General features: G+C 45.9%; 1 protein-coding gene across 2 annotated transcripts in view; it reads right to left on the bottom strand.

The window, feature by feature from the left end:
* Window positions 1-8443: 8443 nt before the first annotated feature.
* The window catches only part of Anapc5 (anaphase-promoting complex subunit 5), a 33000-nt gene continuing 21991 nt past the window's right edge, over window positions 8444-19452 (bottom strand). For both annotated transcript variants that reach the window (NM_001401087.1, NM_001080147.2), the window contains exons 12-17: window positions 16171-16245; window positions 14511-14632; window positions 12549-12656; window positions 12330-12477; window positions 8872-9034; window positions 8444-8726 (exon numbers count right to left, since the gene is read on the bottom strand). In NM_001401087.1, the coding sequence (NP_001388016.1) occupies window positions 8515-8726; window positions 8872-9034; window positions 12330-12477; window positions 12549-12656; window positions 14511-14632; window positions 16171-16245 (828 nt within the window). In that variant the 3' untranslated portion in view covers window positions 8444-8514. The remainder of the gene's footprint in view (window positions 8727-8871; window positions 9035-12329; window positions 12478-12548; window positions 12657-14510; window positions 14633-16170; window positions 16246-19452) is intronic.

Below are 19452 nucleotides of genomic sequence, written 5' to 3'. Positions count from 1 at the left end.
ATAGTACACAGTAGTTAAAAGGACTGTTAGATCTACTTGTACCCACACGGAAAGAAAAACAAAAACATGGAGAGTGAGACAGCAACCTGCTGGATGCAGAATCAGGCAGAGTTTGCGTGCCTTTTTAAGCTCCACTCTTGGAGTGACTTCCTGAGGAGACGTGAACTAAACGTCTATTCACCCAAAATAGGGCGCCAACAACAGATCAAAGACACAATTTCATCCAAGCCCAGCTTGGTGAACCAGTGAGTTTATTGGGCTTACTCATCTCCAGCGTGGATGGTGGCTTGCCAAAAGCTGCGGAGGGGGGAGGTAAGATAGGTGGGGTGTCTCCTTCGATTACCTCCCCATCTTACATACTTTAGCATCTCCCCCGGGCTATGTGTTCTTGGAGGTGGGCAGCGGAGGGAAGGAGGGAGAGCAACTAATGACTCTCTCCCCATTCCTTCCCTGGAGGATTGATAACAGCCGCCCTCCAGGAAGGGACCGGTGCAGTCAGGCACAGCTGCTCTGATTTCAAAAGGGTAGTGGCATGTTGTATGACTTCCACACGCTACATGCTTTTAGACACATACAAAAGTCAAAGAAAACTGGGTCACGTTAGATTCAGACACCAAGAAGAAAGTAGGCAGCGAGAGGGCATCGCTCAGAGGGAGGGTACTTCCCTAGCTTGTAGGAGGTACTAGCATGGTACAAAAGTAAAGGAAGGGTGCTGGAGAGTTGACCCAGGAGTTAAGAGCACCAGCTGCTCTTGCAGAGGACCTAGGTTCGATTCCCAGAGCCCACAAGATGGGTTACAACCCTCTGGAACCCCAGTCCCAGGGGATCTGACGCCCTCTTCTGGCCTTCTCAGGCAGAGCATGCATGTGGTTCACAGACATACATTCAGGAAAACCAGCTGTTCACATGAAATAAAAAGAAAGGGAGGGGTGTTGGGGATTTAGCTCAGTGGTAGAGAGCTTGTCTAGCAAGCACAAGGCCCTGGGTTCAGTCCCCAGCTCCGAAAAAAAAAAAAGAAAAGAAAAGAAAGGGAGGTGGGTCGGGTGTGGTGACACACTTACCTTTAACCCCGGTACTTGGGAGGCAGGGGCAGGAGGAGGATCTCCACCAGTTCAAGGTCAGCCTGGTCCACATAGGAAGTTCTAGGTCTATATAGACCCTGATTTCCAAAAAGGACAAAACAATAATAATAAAGTAAATGAAGGAAGGAAGAAAGGAAGAAAGAAAATGAATTGAGAGCAAAGAAGGGGACAGAGAGTATAGGAAGATGTCATATCTGTTTTATTTCCTCTATAAATGGTTGTAAAATAAATTGCAAAAACAGTCAATGTCAAATAGTGGGTACACAGTTCTGTATTGCTCTATACCCTCCCCAAGTGTGTAGCAGGGCAAGTGGGTGGGGCCTTTGGGGTCATTAATGGTAACGCACGTGTTGGCAAACTTTCTTCGTAAAAGACCATCAGGTCAACACGTCAGGCTCTACCCCATGCTCTCAACAGAGACAGCGCAACTCTGCCATTTGGCGGCTCCAGACAACGATGAGTCAATGGCTATGGCAGTGTCTCAACAAAAGTTTTTTTTATAAGCATCACGGGGTGACGTTCATACAATTTTCCTGTGCCTTGCCCTTTAGGAGGGCACTCCATGAAGCAGCCTCTATCTCCATCTCGGAGGTCATCCATAAGGAGGGGGGCACTTTTGAAGTGAGGCAGCTACGCAGAGGTCCCCCATGTTCCTCTAAGTAAATCCAAAGGATGGCCTGCAGGGGGTTGCTGCGGGGGGGGGGGGTGGTGGGATACTTGGGCAACTGCTTTCCTAAGGTAACCAAAACAGACCCTGGTTTCCTTTCCTGTCATTTGTTAACATTTATAATTCTATCCGAGTATGTCACACTTTACTAGGTTGCCCATGCTTTATTATAACGCTGTAGGTAACACAGGCAGAAACCCAGTGTAAAGTTAAACACTATAGAAAGGTTTAGGGGCTGGAGAGATGGCTCAGTGGTAAGAGCACTGACTGCTCTTCCAGAGGTCCTGAGTTCAAATCCCAGCAACCACATGGTGGCTCACAACCGTCTGTAATGGGATCCGATGCCCTCTTCTGGTGTGTCTGAAGACAGCTACGGTGTACTCATATATAATAAATAAATCTTTTTTAAAAAAAAAAAAAAGAAAAGAAAGGTTTAAAATACCCATACAAGGGCTGGAAAGATGTTTCGACAGTTACGAGAACTCATTGATCTTTCAGAGGGCCCAGGTTCGATTCCCAGCACCCACATGATAGGTCACAACCACCTCTTCTGACCTCCATGAGCTCTTGGATTGTTTGATGTCCAGCCGACCTTCCTCACTCTTTCCTTCTCCACTCAAGTTGTTTTGTGGTGCTGGGGAATCAAACCAAGGGTCTCACCTATGCTAGGTAAACACTTCACTGCCAAGTTGAAGGAGCTGAGCTCAACTTATGGGCTTTGCTTTACAGATGTAAATTCCTGGGGTCTGGGCAGGTGCCACAGCCACACCCAAAACATTTGCATAACTCAGCATACAGGTGGGAAGGCAGTGCCACTGAGCTGAGATGGATTTCATTCAACTCTCCGGCACTCACTAATTACCTGTAATTATCTGTGAGCATGGGCCGTTGACTTGATCTCTCCCAGTTTGACTTCAGCAGCTATCAGATTGGGATAATAGCACCTCGGAGCTCATAGACCTGCCCCGGGGTTTCAACTCGAGGGTGTGTGTGAAGACATTAGCTCAGAGCCTGGTACCAGAGTGCTCACTGGGGCTAACTCCCGATATACTTAGCACGGTGCTAAGAATCCCATCAATTTGTGTGCCTTTCTTATTAAAGCAAATTAGAACAAAGTGCAGAACACTGTAATTGCCTGTCACTGCCATTCAGTTCCTCTTGTGCTAGGAGCCATCCCACACAAAGAAACCAATTTCTTCTCCGAGATACGAAAACAAGAGTTAGCGTCCCGCTTTTCAACTCCCCCTCCAAGAACGCCCAAAAACCCTATTCTAGGCAAACAGATCTTGATGTCCTGACAACATAGATTGCCAGGAAAATAAGTAAACACGACATCTGAGTCTTATTTTTTTTTTTCTTTAAGGAAAACTTAAACTCTGTGGAGGGTGTAAGGTATGGAGATTTAAGACTTTATCATTTTTCTCTCCCACGTGGATGGCTTCATAATGTCCTTCTTTCATGGTTTGCCCCTCCTTCCTGAGCTAGCCTGCGTTCCACCCCTGTTGTTCACGGGAATGTTCTGAGTATCTAGAACAAAAGAATGGGATTCACATCGCCAATGAACTTGATTCGTGGGGTTCTTTATCTTCAACAGAGCAACAGCTAAAAGAGGCCTTGAAAGCTACCTTCTACCGGCAGCGAGATAAATAGCTTTCTAAGTCTTCGATACAAACAGCATTGTAAAAGATGTCTGGGATGGTTTATGAGAGGGCTCTTCATCTGTCTCTGCAAACATTTGCAGAAAGAAAAACACCAGGACACAACTGAATACTCGGAACAAGTAGAAAAAAGTCCAGGCATCAGGTGAAGGCAAAGATGACGGCCTGGGGATAGAGGAGAGGCATGCGCGGTAGAGGCTATCACACCCGGGACTGAAAGTCTTTCTGGTCCTTAGCACTGACTGGGCTCACTCAGGCCATGAGGTCAGAGCTCAGTTTCCTCGTTGGTAAAACGAGGAAGGCACTGTGCTTGAAGATGACGCATAAGTTCTTAGTGGTGTCTGGTGCACGATGGCTTCTAGAGAAATGGTATTATTGGTCCACAAAAAGGTAAGTGTTCACAGAAACATCACAAGACCTTTCTAAACAGTGGGATCTGGGTAAGGCTGAGAACATTATGTTCCCAATTCTACAACCTGCTATTTATAAGACCTTGAGCAAGGGACTTCCTCTCTCTATGTCCCAATGCCATCTGTTAAACTGAATGAACATAGTTGCCCAGGCTTTAAGACTGTTCTTCTGAAGGTGAACTATAGGGTTGGTATTTAAAAAATTCTTTTTTAATTCATATGTCACACGTGGACAGGTGCCTAAAAGACAGCCTTGCCGGAGGTTGGGGATTTAGCTCAGTGGTAGAGCGCTTGCCTAGCAAGCGCAAGGCCCTGGGTTTGGTCCCCAGCTCCGAAGGAAAAAAAAAAGACAGCCTTGTCTCTCCTGAAGCTATAAAGTTAAATGCAATTTTGTGTTGCCCGATGTAGGGGTGCTGGGAAGTGAACTTGAGTCCTCTGGAAGTGCAAGTGCCCTTAACCACTGAGCCATCTCTCTAACCCCCCCGACATGTAACTATTTGTGTAAAGAACTCAGAACAGGCCATTCTGCAGTCAAATGCTCTACCACTGAGCTATACCCCCAGAACAGGCCATTCTGTACATTTTAGCCATTCTTATCCAGGTCAGGAAACAGGCCACTAGATCTACCGGGATAGAGTGCCCACTGTTTTGAGTCAAAACACTTTCCCCCTTTTCTTTGAGGATAATTTCTTCTTTTTTTTTTTAAAGATTTATTTATTATATATAAGTACACTGTCGCTGTCTTCAGACACACCAGAAGAGGGCATCGGATCCTGTCACAGATGGTTGTGAGCCACCATGTGGTTGCTGGGATTTGAACTCAGGACTTCTGGAAAAGCAGCCAGTGCTCTTAACCCCTAAGCCATCTCTCCAGCCCCCTTGAGGATAATTTCTAAAGGCCACTGGGATAGACCCGAATGCTCAATGGCTACAAAGCTTTCAATCCTTTCTCACAGACCCTTTTCCCGTTTAATCCACTATGAGACCTTTAATGTGAAGTCGCCTGGAACTACGCCATTACGTAACATAATTACTGGCTTCCTTCTGCCACCACACACTCCATTAGGGAAAAATCTTAAAAGCCAGTCGGCTGTCACCCAGATAGTTGTGTCACTCTTGGGGTCACTCTTGATAGTGCCACTTTCCATTTGACACACTGTTTGCCCCTGAAGAACAGCCTGGGAGGCGGAGTCACCGGTAAGCTAAGGGCTGCTTCCCTGCTGAGATGTCCACCATCTGAGAGCAGGGTGGCCAGGGAGCTGTGTGAATGAAATCAGGTGTGGTTCGGTAGCAGTGAGTGTAACTACATCACTTTGTGCCCAGGAACTCTGGATCGATCTCTCTCTCTCTCTCTCTCTCTCTCTCTCTCACACACACACACACACACACACACACACACACACACACACACACACAAATTTTTTAAACGCCTTAGCTAGCTCAAAGGCTGTGCAGTTCTAATCCTCTGACCCTAGCTATCATAGATTTTCCTCCAGTACTCCTGAATCTAAATCTATGATCTTTGTTGCCCTGTTCCTTCGGGGGCGGGGTAGTCTTTCCGGCCTAAGATGCTTCTGGGCAGTCCTTTTAGGGACTGCATTCCTTCTCACCTATATTTTGGAAGATTTTCCTCCTGCAGTTATAAATCTGATCGTCTCCCTCCAAAACATGGTTCCTCCTTTCTCCCTCCTCCTAGCCCTCAAAAATCTAAGGGTCCCACCCTGTCTCCTTTTGCCTGGCCATTGGTTGCTGGCATCTTTATTGATTGATCAAAAACCAACTGGGAATGAGAACCATCAGCATTTGGACACGCAGATTCCTGATGAAATCAAAGCATTAGAACCAATCTCCAACGTGGTTCTACGCTCCAAACGGCCTCGGTACTTGGATCTAAGATGCAGTGGTGTGCTGGTTTAAAATCGGAGCTGTGGAGGCAGAGGCAGGCAGATCTCTCAGTTTGAGGCCAGCCTGGCCTACACAGTAAATTCTAGGCCAGTCAGGGTGGATATGAGACATTATTGTTACCATTTTTACCTTTTTTTTAATAGGAGAAAGGGTGGTGATTAAGCCCCAATCCTCATGACCACACTCAGGTGTGGTGCCACAGCCCAGCACCAGGAAATTTTATGCCAGAAACCTCTTGTTTTTCGTTTTTCCTACACATTCCGGTCAGTTCTGATCCGTCCTGACAGCTCTGGGGTTTAATGTTGATGCACGTGGAGTCCAGCTAACGCAGTAAATGGGAACAAGGACTGGTGGTGTAGCTCAGTGGTAGGACACACGCTCCGCATGTGTGTGAATCTGGATAAGCTAGCACTGTCTCCCCTCCCCGCCTCAAGCAGGGATCAGCCAACTGCAGTGGCGCAGACCTGTTTACACAGGACTCCAGGGAGGTTGAGGTAGGAAGATCTAAGTTTGGGGTCAGCCTGGGCTACAGTGTCTAAGAAAAACCAAGCATAAAAGGAAATAAACTCACCATCTAGTTTCTCGCTGGGAGAAAATTTTTTTAACTACACAGCCATTATTGTGATTACATTTCTACAAATACAACCTCCACAGAAATTAAAGCAAAGATTTTTTTTTTTTTTAAACATCAACACTCCGATTCGTGTCTCTCCTTCTATCGTAAGCCTGTCTCCAGAGCAGCTGTCTTTGGCCAGCAAACACTCCCTGGCTATGGAGTTGTTTTTCATTCCTTCGGAGAGAAACTGTTTCTCATTAGAAGGTTTAAATATAACAGAGAAAGAGCCAATGACAGAAGCTGCAAAATCTGGTTGGTTCCTTGTGGCTTCAGAAGAGCTGCTGTGTGTAGGCTGCTTTGGCCTTGAAACATAGGCATTTATTTTCCTGTGTGAAGGGGTAAGAAATTCATGAACACACAATGACAGCGGACTCTCTTTTAACTGTCGGATTGAGGTGTGTAAATGAGCTTCCAAACGCCCCCTCCACACTTCTTTCCCTTTCCCACATGCATGCAGAGGAACAACAACAAAACAAACAAAAAGCCCCCCCGAAAAACAAAAAATAATACGCTATTGGTCTTAATACCACAAACCTTCTTCTTTTATCTCCAGTCACGTGTGCTATGAACAACCACACACAAGGACTGGCTCAGACTGACAGCAGGGGAAGCTGCAGAAGTAAACCAAAGACTCGTGAAAGCATGTGGGGGTGGGGCTGGGGGCTGGAGGGGCTGGCACTATAGCACAGTGGTAGAGCGCTTGTCAGACATGGGCAAGGCCCTTGGTTGGATCTTCATCCCTGACAGAAAACCAACCAATCCCACGACAAACCAGTAAACCTTTTATTAGGGGTGTGACTGGCATGTGTCACGACGTGTGGTCATGTGCACAGTGGTCAGAGGACAACTGCGTGGAGTCAGTTTTCTTCCATCTATCTAGAGGTGCAGGGGATGACCCTTGGGATGTTTGATCTGTGATAGGCTCCTATACCTCATGATTCATTTTTGCCAACCTGACACTTTTTTTTTTTTTTTTTTGGTTCTTTTTTTCGGAGCTGGGGACTGAACCCAGGGCCTTGCGCTTCCTAGGCAAGCGCTCTACCACTGAGCTAAATCCCCAACCCCCTGACACTTTTTTTTTTAAAGATTTATTTTATTCATTATATATAAGTACACTGTAGGTGAAGAGGGCATCAGATCTCATTACAGATGGTTGTGAGCCACCATGTGGTTGCTGGGATTTGAACTCAGGACCTCTGGAAGAGCAGCCAGAGCTCTTAACCCTGAACCACTCTCCAGCCCCTGACATTTTTTTTTTCCTCTCTTTTTTTTTTTTTCCCCCGGAGCTGGGGACCGAACCCAGGGCCTTGCGATTGCTGACACATTTTTTAAAATGTGGTTTGTGGGCACACATGCATGAGGGCTTGTGTGCCTGTGTGCACATTTTGGGAGAGGGGAGGCAGAGACAGAAGCTAGGTGTCCTCCGTCAGCCTCCACCTGACTGGCGCCCACCGATTCTGCTAGTCTTGCTAGGTAGCTTGCATGGGCAGCGTCACCTCCGCCTCCTGAGGGCTGGGGTGGCAGTCAGCAGACATGTCCCCCTCACTTTGAAGTGACATCTGGAAATCCAAATTCTGGCCCTCACACTTGCCGTCTCTCCAGCTCTCAAATCTTTTTTTTTTTTCCGGAGCTGGGGACCGAACCCAGGGCCCTGCGCTTCCTAGGCAAGCGCTCTGCCACTGAGCTAAATCCCCAGCCCCCAGCTCTCAAATCTTATGTTTTGAAATGGAATCTCATTGTGTAGTAGGGGCTGGCCTTGAAGACAGCAGCCTGCCTCCACCTTCCACGTGCAGGATTAAAGGCCTGAGCCACCAACCCCTGTAAGAAGATTTAGGAGGATACAAAGGTTTTTTTTTTTTTTTAAGATAATTTATTTTAATTTTATGTACATTTTGATGGCTTGTGTGTCTGTGTGAGGGTGTCAGAGCCCTGGAACAGGAGTTACAGGCAGCTGTGAGCTGCTATGAGGGTGCTAGGAATTGAACTCAGGTCCTTTGTTAGAACAGCTAGAGCTCTTAACTGCTGAGCCATCTCTCCAGGTCCCAGATACAGTTCTTAACAAAGATACCGACAATTCAACCCAGAAATAAAGCCCACCTCAGACAAACTGACCAGAACAGTTTATTGACAAGATAGCATATAAAGACACTACAGAGCATCAAGCAGGGAGCCTTTTCTAGAGATGGTTAATCAGGGGCACCCCATGGGAAGGCAGCTCCTGGTGCAGCTGCCGGAAGACCATGGCACAGTGGTTCCTCTCCTGGGTCTTGCCGAGGGCGTGGTACAGCCTGGCCTGGAAGTACGACACATCCCTGATGCGCTCTCTACAGTCGACTTTTGCAAAGTAGTTCTTGGCTTCAGTGAGGTTCTGAATGGCTGCTTCCAGAGCTGACAATGGGGGTGGGAGAGGGAAATCAACATCTGACATTTCAGTTTTCAAAACCTGCTATCTGAATCCAGCACACACCACATATCAGATATTCTTATATTCTCCACTCTTGCAAATGCAACTGAGTCTCCACACGGCTCCTACCTTCTGCTTTCTTCACTGGGTCATAGGAAGCTGCTGAAGCCACTTGGCACTTGGACACTAAGAACATGGCACGGCCTTTGTCCAGGATGGCCCCATCGGCCAGGATGGGCTCAATAGCCATGTGGAGAAGGGTTAAGGCCTGTTCTGGGATCCCCAGGATGAGCTACAAAGGAAACAGCAGATAATTGTACACATGCATGTCCTGTGCCCATTACTAAGATGGGCTTGTGTTTCGGCTTTTCTCCATAGCACAGGCTATGTCATCCTGCACAACACATTCCCAGAGAATACATGTACACAGCAGTATGATCAATAGATGCAGGACAGAGTGGTCATTTGTAATATGGAAAGCCTTGTCTTGTATTGCTTTATTTGGGTTTGGGTTTGTTTTATTTATGACAAGGTCTATTTTTTTTTTTAAAGATTTATTTATTATATAAGTACACTGTAACTATCTTCAGACACACCAGAAGAGGGCATCAGATCTCATTACAGATGGTTGTGAGCCACCATGTGGCTGCTGGGATTTGAACTCAGGATCTCTGGAAGAGCAGTTAGTGCTCTTAACCACTGAGCCATCTCTCCAGCCCAACAAGGTCTTACTATTGTAGCCTAGGCTGGACTATAACTCACTGCGTAGTCTAGGCTGGCCTCATACGTGCAGCAGTTCTCCAACTTCTCTCTCAAGTAGTGAGGTTATAGGCACGCACCATGTAGCCCAGCGCTCAAGTTTTGTCTTTAAGGCATGGTGGTGAAAGCCATGGTGCCTCTCACTTCCTAAGACCCCAGAGACGAGAGAACTACACAGTTACAGTAATCTACACATTACCCAGGTGGACTTGCGATGCACACCTAGCCCCAGCGCTTGGGAGGCTAAGGCAAGAGTGCCCTATACTCGAGGGCACTCGGTTCTACATTCTACAGAATACTGTGCACATAACATGGCATTGGTGATAAAAGAACAAATATATGGACAATTAAATAGAACTCAAGAGTCCAGGAGCCAACCGATACATAGCACGAATTGATTTTCTCAAAGGTGCCAACATTATTTAGCAGGAGAAAAGGTTTATTTGTTTCTTTGTCTTTGAGACAGGGTTTCTCTGTATAGACTGGCTGTCCTGAAACTCACTCTATAGCCCAGGTTAGCCTTGAACTAAAGAGATTTGCCTGCCTCTTGCCTCCCAAGTGCTGGCCTCAAAGAAGCCTTTTCAATAAATTTCAATAAACAGTGCTGGGATAATGATTTGACAAAATGAAATAGTGAAATGTGTATGGAACACATAAGAATTAACTGAAAATAATTCAAAGACCTGGGCTGGAACAATGGCTGAACTGGCAGTGCCTGACACGCAGCATGAGGGCTGAGTCTGATCTGTGAGCCCATCCGAAATTCCCATGTCTAAGCCTAGCACTGAGGAAGCAGAAGTGGGGCTTACTGGCTGCCAGCCTGCCTGACTCGGTGAGCTCTGGGTTCAGTGAGAGACTTGGCTCCCAGAAATAAGGCAGAGAACAACTAATGAAGACACCCAAGGTTGGTCTCTGGCCTCCACAAACACATACCCATGTGCACTAGCATGCATAGATGCATACACATAAACACATACACATGTGTACCAGCACGCATACATGCATATACACATACCCATGTGCACTAGCATGCATATATGCATATACACAAACACATACACATATAAATTTCAAAGACCTAAATTTAAGTGCATAAACTGTAATATTTATAGAAAACGGTGAGAAAGTCTTCATGACCTTAGATGTGGCAACCACTTCCTAGACAAGCAACACAATACTAAAGCACAAGAAATAAAGAAAATAGCTACATATGAGATCCTATCTCACAGAGAAAAATTGCTAAAAGTGAATTTATCAAATTTAAAAATTATCAATCAACATGATCAAGAATATACATCTCATGAGTAGAAGAAAATGTTTGGTACATGCCTACAGTGCAGCTCTCTGAAGTTGGCGATCAGCCTAAAGCCAGCCTCTACTATGTTGTTACTATGAAGCCATCCTGGGCCACATAAGCCAGTTTCCAAACCAACCAACCAACCACAAACTCTTAGAAGTCAACATCACAATTACACGCAGCCATGCCAGCTTTGGGGATGACCGCCTGTTATCTTGGTACTACAGAGCAAAGGCTGGAGGACAGCTCCAAGTCTGAGGCCAGCCTGGTCTACATAGTTAGTGCCCAGCTAGCCCATGGTACACAGAAAGACCCTGTCTCAAAGTGGGGTGGAGCAAGCCAGGTTTTGTGGTACAAATAGCCTATAACCCTGACATTTAGGTTGCAGAGGCAAGATACCTAGTTTAGGCCAGCCTGGGCTACATAATCAGAGCTTATATATAAAAAACAAACAAAGAAACAGAACAATAAAAATTAGAAATGATGGAAGAGGGCTAGAGAGATGGCTCAGTCATCAAGAGGTCCTAATGAGCCTGAGTTTGGTCCTAGCACCCACCTGGGGCAGCTAGCACCCACGGTGCAAGTGATCCAAGCCCATCTTCTGAACTGAGGGAACCTGCATTCATGTGCGACACCCACATAAACGAATAGGGATGCTCACAATCACTGGTCACCAGCGACCAGAGTACCAAACCACCAGCCACCACTTCATACTCGTACGGTACAGTAACGAACACTGCAAACTCCCAGAGAGCTGGCAAATCCTTACTTGAGACAATTCTGGGTAGACTGGAAACCTTAATACGCTACTGCTCAGAACACGAAATGACGAGTCCACTACGAACCCATTTAGCACCATTTGTGCCAAAAATAGTTAAGCTGTTCCTAAAAGAAATTAAAATTATCGTATGATTCAACAATTCCATTCTTAGATGTCTAAGGAAACTGGAAACAGGTATTCAGAGAAGAATTTGCATGTGCAGAAGATGGCTCAATGGTTCAGTGTCTGCCGCACAAGCCCAGAGGTTCCCACCCTATAACCACAAAAAAGGCCTACGCGGTGTGGTGGCTGCCAGGAACCTCTGCCCTTGGGAAGCAGATGCTGAAGCTGGGGAGATGGCTCAGTTGCTGAAAGCCCTGACGTACAAACCAGAGCACCTCAGTCGGACTCCCAAGCAAGCACAGCACGAGCTACACAGTGACAAGCGCCTCTTATCCCAGTGATGGGACAGCAAGAGACATCGGGGTCTCTAGGGCTCAATGTTAGAACGGTTAGCCAGTCTAGCCTAAATGACAAGCACAGGTCCCCATAGAGACTGTGTATGTGTATACAAATATACATACATATATATACACGTGCATATATATACATAAGAGAGAAACGCAAAATCAGGTGGACAGCCTCCAGGGAATGATAACCAAGGCTGACTCTGGCCCCCATATGCACACACACATGTACCCCATAAACAAACATAACACAACCTCAGCCCACTGCCCCCACCAGGAAAAAATAATCATCACACTGGCTTACCTGGGCATAAGCCAAGTTGAGCACAGTTTCAGAGGCCAAGTACTGTAACCGGTATTCTTTGGAGAGGGCCAGAGCTTCCAGGAGCACAGGCATTGCGATGGTCGGGGAGGAAGATCGCCAGTACAGCTCTGCCACCGACAGGAGGACGCTGAGAGAGAGGAGAGTGGGATGAGAAGACCCACCTTCCAGCCCCGACAGGACACCTGGGAGACAGCTTACCTGATGACCATCTCTGTGTTCTTCAACTTCTGACAGTATGTCAGCAACTTCTGCAAAAGCTTGTGTGCCTCTGTCATCTGGTTTTGAGCTTGCAGCACCACTGCTTTTCTGGAACAATCGAAACAAACAGGAGTGGTCACCCAGAGGTCTGAGAGCATTTCAACCATAACCATTCGGGGGTCAAGCATCTATCTCCTTAGCAGGATTGCTAACTTCTAAAGGGGAGAAAGGAGAGAAAAAAACAAAGAGGAGGAAGAGGAAGGAAAGGAGGAGGAGGAGGAGGAAGAGGAGGAGATAAGAAGACACTGAAATGCAGTGGCAGCTGCCACCATCAAGTGTGACCCCAGCACTTGGGAAGTGGAGACAAGAGGCTCGGTTCACACCGCATCCTCAGCTACACGCCGAGGTGAGGTTAGTCTAAGCTACACGAGTCCTGCCTCAAACACACCAATCAATGCACGGCCATGTGTATGCATCTAAGAGCCTAGCTGGGCCAGTAAGAAGGCTCAACAGGCAACTGTGCTTGGTTCCAAGCCTGGTGACCTGAGTTCAATCCCTAGGACTCACATAACGGAAGAAAATTACTAACTCCTAAATGTGTCCTTTGATTTGCACACATGCACCAGTGACATCATGTTTACACCAATACACACACAAAATAAATAGATAAAATATAATAAAAAAGATTAAGTCTTGGATTATAGCTATCAGACCCTCAGTCACTATCTCTAGAAGATACTTATTTTATTAAATTTAATTATGTGCCTTTTGTTGTTATTTGCTTGTGACAGGGACAGCCCTGGCTGTCCTGAAACTCGCTATATAAACCAGGCTGTCCTAGAACTCACAGGGATCTGCCTGCCTCTGCCTCTCTAGTGCTTAAAGTATGTGCTACCACACATAGCGGTTGGTTATCTATTTTCTTATTTCCTAGATAGAAAAACAACAACAACAACAACAACAACAACACACCCTTGACTTTTTCAAGTAAAGCTGAAAGTAAATTATAATTAATACACAAATTAAAGTATAGGAAATATAAAACTATTAAAAATTATTTTGGCTGAGTTCGAGGTCAACATGGTCTACAAAGTTGAGTTCCAAGACAGCCAGTGTAACACACAGAAAACCTGTTTTGAAAAACCAAAAGAAGGCTGGAGAGATGGTTCAACAGTTAAGAGAACTGACAACTCTTCCAGGGGTCCTGAGTTCAATTCCCGGCAACCACATGGTGGCTCACAACCATCTATAATGGGATCCGATGCCTTCTTCTGGAGTGTCTGAAGAAAGCTGCATAAATAAATAAATCTTTTTAAAAAAGAAAAGAAAAAGTATGTGTGTGTGTGTGTGTGTGTGTGTGTGTGTGTGTGTGTGTGTGTGTGTGTATGTGTGTGAGAGAGAGGTGGCTCAGCAGTTAAAAGCTCTTGTTGCTCTTGCAGAGGACCTGGACTTAGTTCCAGGCACCCACACAGTAGCTTTCTCACGCCCTTTTCTGACCTCTCCTGGCACTAGGCACTCACAATGCATAGACCTACACTCAGGCAAACACTAAGACACAGAATAAAGTTAACTAACTCTGAAGCACCCGACAGCAAGTCTGGTGACCTGAATGTGGATCCCCAGAGCACACGCAAAGCTGGACAGTAGCACAGGCATCTGCAATTGAGCAGAAAGAAGGGAGACGGGGGTCTGTGGGAGCCTGAGGCCAGCTGGCCTGGCATGAGCAGAGGTGAACAAGCAAAGGGGAGGGGCCACCACCTGAGCTGTCCTCGGACTGCCACACACAAGAGATTATATTATCTTATTTATTTGGTTGGTTTTTCGAGACACGGTGGCTTTCCTCCAACTCGCTCGGTAGGCCAGGCTGGCCTCAGACTCACGGGTTTGACTGCCTCTGCCTCCTGAGTGCTGGAACTATAACAAGTGTTTTGCTGTATGGTGACAGCTTCCCAGGTTTCTTACCTGTATACTCCTTCTATGCCATTAAGTGCTGTGATTCCTGTAACAAGCGAGTCAGCCAAATGGAATTTACCATCATTCATTGCTCTGTCAAACTGTATTTTTTGATCACACAGCATCCATAACTAAAACATTAAATAAATACAAAAGGAAAGATATTCACTTTGTTGTTACAGGCATCCTAAGAATTCACACACATGTGTTTGAGGTTATTTTATTATTTAATGTTACAAGCAGAGAGAGGCCCACATTTGGTGGTGGCAAACATTTATAATTCTAGTACTTGAGAAACTGAGGCAGGAGGACAAGAAGGGTCCACGGCCATTGTGAAGAACACACCACACAAAGCAGCCCCATGTCCACCTCTCGGCTCACACCGTGCTTTACCACCGGTCTTAGATCCTCCTGTCATCCTTATCAAATTCTATTTCCCTAGAAAGCGTTCAGTTTGCTGTCTGCCATTCCCATTCGCGTTTCCTAGACTTCTCTAAGGCTCATCCTTAAACAACATACAGAATAAGGCTGGGTTTGGTGTCTAATTTTGAGACAGGGTTTCGGGCATTGCAGGCTAGTCTCGAGTGTTCTATACAGCCGAGTATGATTTTGAACTGTGAAAAAATGTATTTTTGCCAGGTAGTGGGTGTACCCAACACTTGGTGGGCAGACAGATGGATCTATGGATGTGTGTGTGTGTGTGTGTGTGTGTGTGTGTGTGTGTGTGTGTGTGTGTGTGTGTTATTGAAGATAAACTCAGGACCTGGGGATGCTCACTAAGCTTATACCTCAGCTATGACTTTGATCTTTGGATTATTGATCCTGCATATGGGGATTACAGGCATCCACTACCACACCCAAGTTATGTGGTGCTGGGGATAGAACTCGGGCTTTCTGCTTGTTGGGCAAGCATTCTACCAACCATGCATCAGGCTGGCTTCATACTCAAGAGATCCACCCGTCTCTGCCTCCCATTGAGAGTGTGAGAAAATGCATCCAGTCCCTCCGGGTTTGTTTTAATGTATGCGTGTCTGTATGTGGATATTAGCATGTGGTTGCAGGTGCCTACAGAGCACTGGGGCTATAGTTCCAGCTGACTGTGAGCTAGCTGACAGGCGTACTGGAGCCCAAACTCAGGTCCTGTGAAGGACAGAATATGCTCTTAACCACTGAGCCACCATCTCCCCAGCCCCACGTGACACATGTGTGTACACTTAGTACAGATAAATAGCATCGCCTGTTCGCACCCTTTCGCCCCACTTCTCTGCAGTCTAGGACGGGAACGAGGACTTGGTGGCTGCCTGGTGGGTTCTATAATAGTAAACCACATATCCAGAGCACCAGCTTCCTTTGCAGCTTAATGTTTTCCTGAGGGAATCATCTCAAGTGTCCCACTGTAGAGCTAGGGATGTGTCTCACATGGGAAAATGCTGCCCAGGGTACATGAAGCCTGGGTTTCTCCCCGAGACAGCACAGCACAGGCACGGCAGCACGGGGCTGTAACCCAACACTCGGAGAACCAGGCAGAGCATTAGAAGTTCAGTGTCAACCTCACACAGTCCAGAGCTACCTTGTGATACATTTGACCAAGTCGTAAGAAATCCTATTTCACAGTACAGTAAGGCATTCTTTTGAGAAATAAATCTATCTGCATGAGAAAGGCAGGTACCTGGGCGTGCTGACTGTTGGGTGGGAACCGTTCCTTCAAGTGCTTCAGTACTTCCCCGGCAGCAGCGAAACAGCCCTAGAATGGAAAGCCATGATCTGATTGGCTCACCAGCACTGACAGGAGGTGCACACGTGACCTACCTGCTCTCCTTTAGTGAGCTAGAAGACAACAGGCACAGGGAACTGAATAGTTCAGTGAGGTATCCTGTTTCCTATAGGTTCTAATGAGTTTTATATATTTTTTTTGTTGTTGTTGTTCTTTTTTTCGGAGCTGGGGATCGAACCCAGGGCCTTGCGCTTCCTAGGCAAGCGCTCTACCACTGAGCTAAATCCCCAACCCCGAGTTTTATATATTTTTAAAGATCCTTTTTCATGTTAAAATATGAACTTTAATCCTAACAACTGTTTTCTGAAAACAGTTTTTATCAATCTCTGCACTCAACTTGGCCAGATCTATACAGCCATGTTCCTGTACCACAGAACAGAAACATTCAAGAAGTGTTTATATTTAGCCTCACTCTTAAGAAGCCAAGGTCCCACTGTAAGTTAGACTGGCCTAGAAGCCAAGGCACAGTTAAACCTGGCCGTGAGCTCCCGGCTCCTCTACCTCCCAAGTGCTGAGACTACAGACGCACACTGCCGCCTGGCTGAAGACCTGTCCTGAACTATACAGATAAGCAAAGTTCTTTCTAGGAAAACTTGAACAAGACAAAGTTACAGCAGGTCTGGTGGCTCCTGGCTGCCAACATCAGCATTAGGGAGGTAGAGATAACTGTTATGAATTACACGTCAGCGTGTTCTGCCTGGTGAGCTCCAGGGCAGCCAGGCTCACCAGCTCACACAGTAACACTCACCTAAGCTAAACTAAACTGAACAGAACAAAAGCGCGGTTACTTATAATCCCTCTCAGACAATCGCAGACATGTTCCACACATCTTCTATGCCTCTTTTATGCCCATAAATATAAAATATAGAAGTTCTAAAACAAGCTATACTTATTAATTTTTGTAAAATATGTGCAACACTGTAACTGCATGATTAAATTCTATGAATCGTGGAGTTTTCCTTCTATGTAGGATCTTGCTATGTAGCCCTGGTTGGCCTGGAACTCAGATGGAGGCTGGCCTTAACCTAACAGAAGTCTGCCTCTATCTGTCAACCTCTCCCCCTCATAAGTGCTGGGATTAAAGGTGTGCTCCATCTCATTAGGCAAAATAAATATTTTCTGAGTGATTTGACTTTTCCAGTAATAATATAACTCTATATTAGCATATTTTATTAGGTAGATAAATTGATACATCAAAATAACCTGCTGGGCAGTCAGAAGGCAGAAGATATATATTCTGGTTGTTTCTAATTAATTCTACTTTATAAATATTGCACTGACTGTCTTGGGGCATACAATTTTGCATTCCTACGTGTCCAGCTGTTTCCTCATAGGCAGAAAAATGAAAGGTATTTTTTTAGACCTTGAAAACTTTTGCCAGGCTGGAGAGATGGCTTAGTGGTTAAGAGCACTGGCTGCTCTTCTAAAGGTTCTGAGTTCAATTCCCAGCAATACATGGTGGCTCACAACCATCTGTAATGGGATTTGATGCTCTCTTCTGGTCTGTCTGAAGACAGTTACTTATATATATATATATACATATATATATATATATATATATATAAAATAAATTAATAAATCTTAAAAAAAACAAAACAAACAAAAAAACCCCACTTTAGCCTAATTTACTGGCTGAAACTATTTCACTGTCTTGATTTTCTTGACATTTATTCCGTGTGTGTACCCCTACATTTGTGTAGCTAGAGGACAATGTGCAGGTCAAAGGACAATGGTTGGGGGAGGGAAGAGCTGGTCCCCTCCTTCTACCATGTGAGCTCCTGGGATCAAACCCAGGTTGTGAGGCTTGGCACCAAGGCCTTTACCCATTTAGCCATCTGGCTGACCCATTGTCTTAAATCTAATGTCAACAAGACTGAGTTTCTCTTGTTTTGATATCCACGTTCTTTTGTAAACCCACACTCATGCCTTTCTTAGACGTATGTATTGTGAAGTGCTGTCTTCTTAGCTAAGGCTTCTCTTTTCAACATATAATTAATTTTATGTCCATTGGTATTTTTCTTGCATGCATCTCAGCGTGAAGGTGTCAGATGCCTGGAACTGGAGTTGTAGACAGGCATGAGCTGCCATGTGGGTGATGGGAATTGAACCCAGATCCTCTGGAAGAGCAGCCAATACTCTTAACCACTGAGCCACCTCTCTAGTCCCTTAGTTAAGGCTTTTCAATTTGCTCTAATCATTCCAACAAGTGTTAACTACGCACAACTAAGCTTTTAGTTGAAGCTAAACCACTGAACGACAACAGCAGAGATCATTCTGCTTCTGTTATGTCTACAGGCCAGCCCTGTTCTCATGTCTGTCAGAGAGAGGGGCAGTACTGAGATGGGCTGTCCAACTTCAGACCAAGTAAAGAGAACTTCTTACACTCCCCCCATATCTCAGTGGCACCTACAATTCCTGAGGCTTAGAAGGGAATAGTACAGGTGCAACAGAGACTACGGGAGTGAGAGAGTACAAGAGGCTGGGACAAGCCTGCCTCTCCACAGTGGCCAGCCAGCCAGTGTAAACACCCGACAGTGCTCAGCACAGTGAGTGCACGAGGTGAATATTCTAAAATCAAAGGTTGTGCTAGAGCAGCTAAGGCCATGAGGAAGCCATTATCACTCCAGCTGCTGTCAAACATTTCTACACATCCTGGCTGGTGAGGGTAGGGTCACACAAGACCAGAAAGGGGGAAAAAAGGAAGGTGGGACTGTTATTACAGATCCGAAGGGTAGGGTTACCAATATTTTTTGAGGTTTTAATGGGGAGAGGGAGTCATGTAACTAGCAAATGGCTACACAGAAAGTCTGAAGGGGAGAAGACTCAAGCCAGGACCATGCTTTCTGAAAAGCAGTTTAAAAAGTCAGCAGAATAAAAAAATAACTACCATACACTTCCACAGCAGCTGAGCATGGTGGTGCATATCTGTGATCCCAGCAACTCAAGAGGCTGAGGCAGGAGAATCTCAAGTTCTGGGACAGAAAGGGTAAGAGGGATAGAAGGGTGGGAGGGAGGGAGGAAGAGGAGGGAGAGAGCAAGAATACAAAGAAGGGAAGAGCTGAGGAGGAAAAGTCCTCGAACTCTACATGTGCCACTGCATTATGGGGTCTGGAGGAAAGGCAGACGCTCCATGACAGTCCTATATGCAAGCACAGGAGGCAAAGGTGGGAAGGTCGA

The sequence above is a fragment of the Rattus norvegicus genome, chromosome 12, assembly GCF_021556685.1.
Source record: "Rattus norvegicus strain SHRSP/BbbUtx chromosome 12, alternate assembly SHRSP_T2T, whole genome shotgun sequence".
Lineage (NCBI taxonomy): Eukaryota > Metazoa > Chordata > Mammalia > Rodentia > Muridae > Rattus > Rattus norvegicus.
This window is presented reverse-complemented; position numbering and strand designations above follow the sequence as displayed.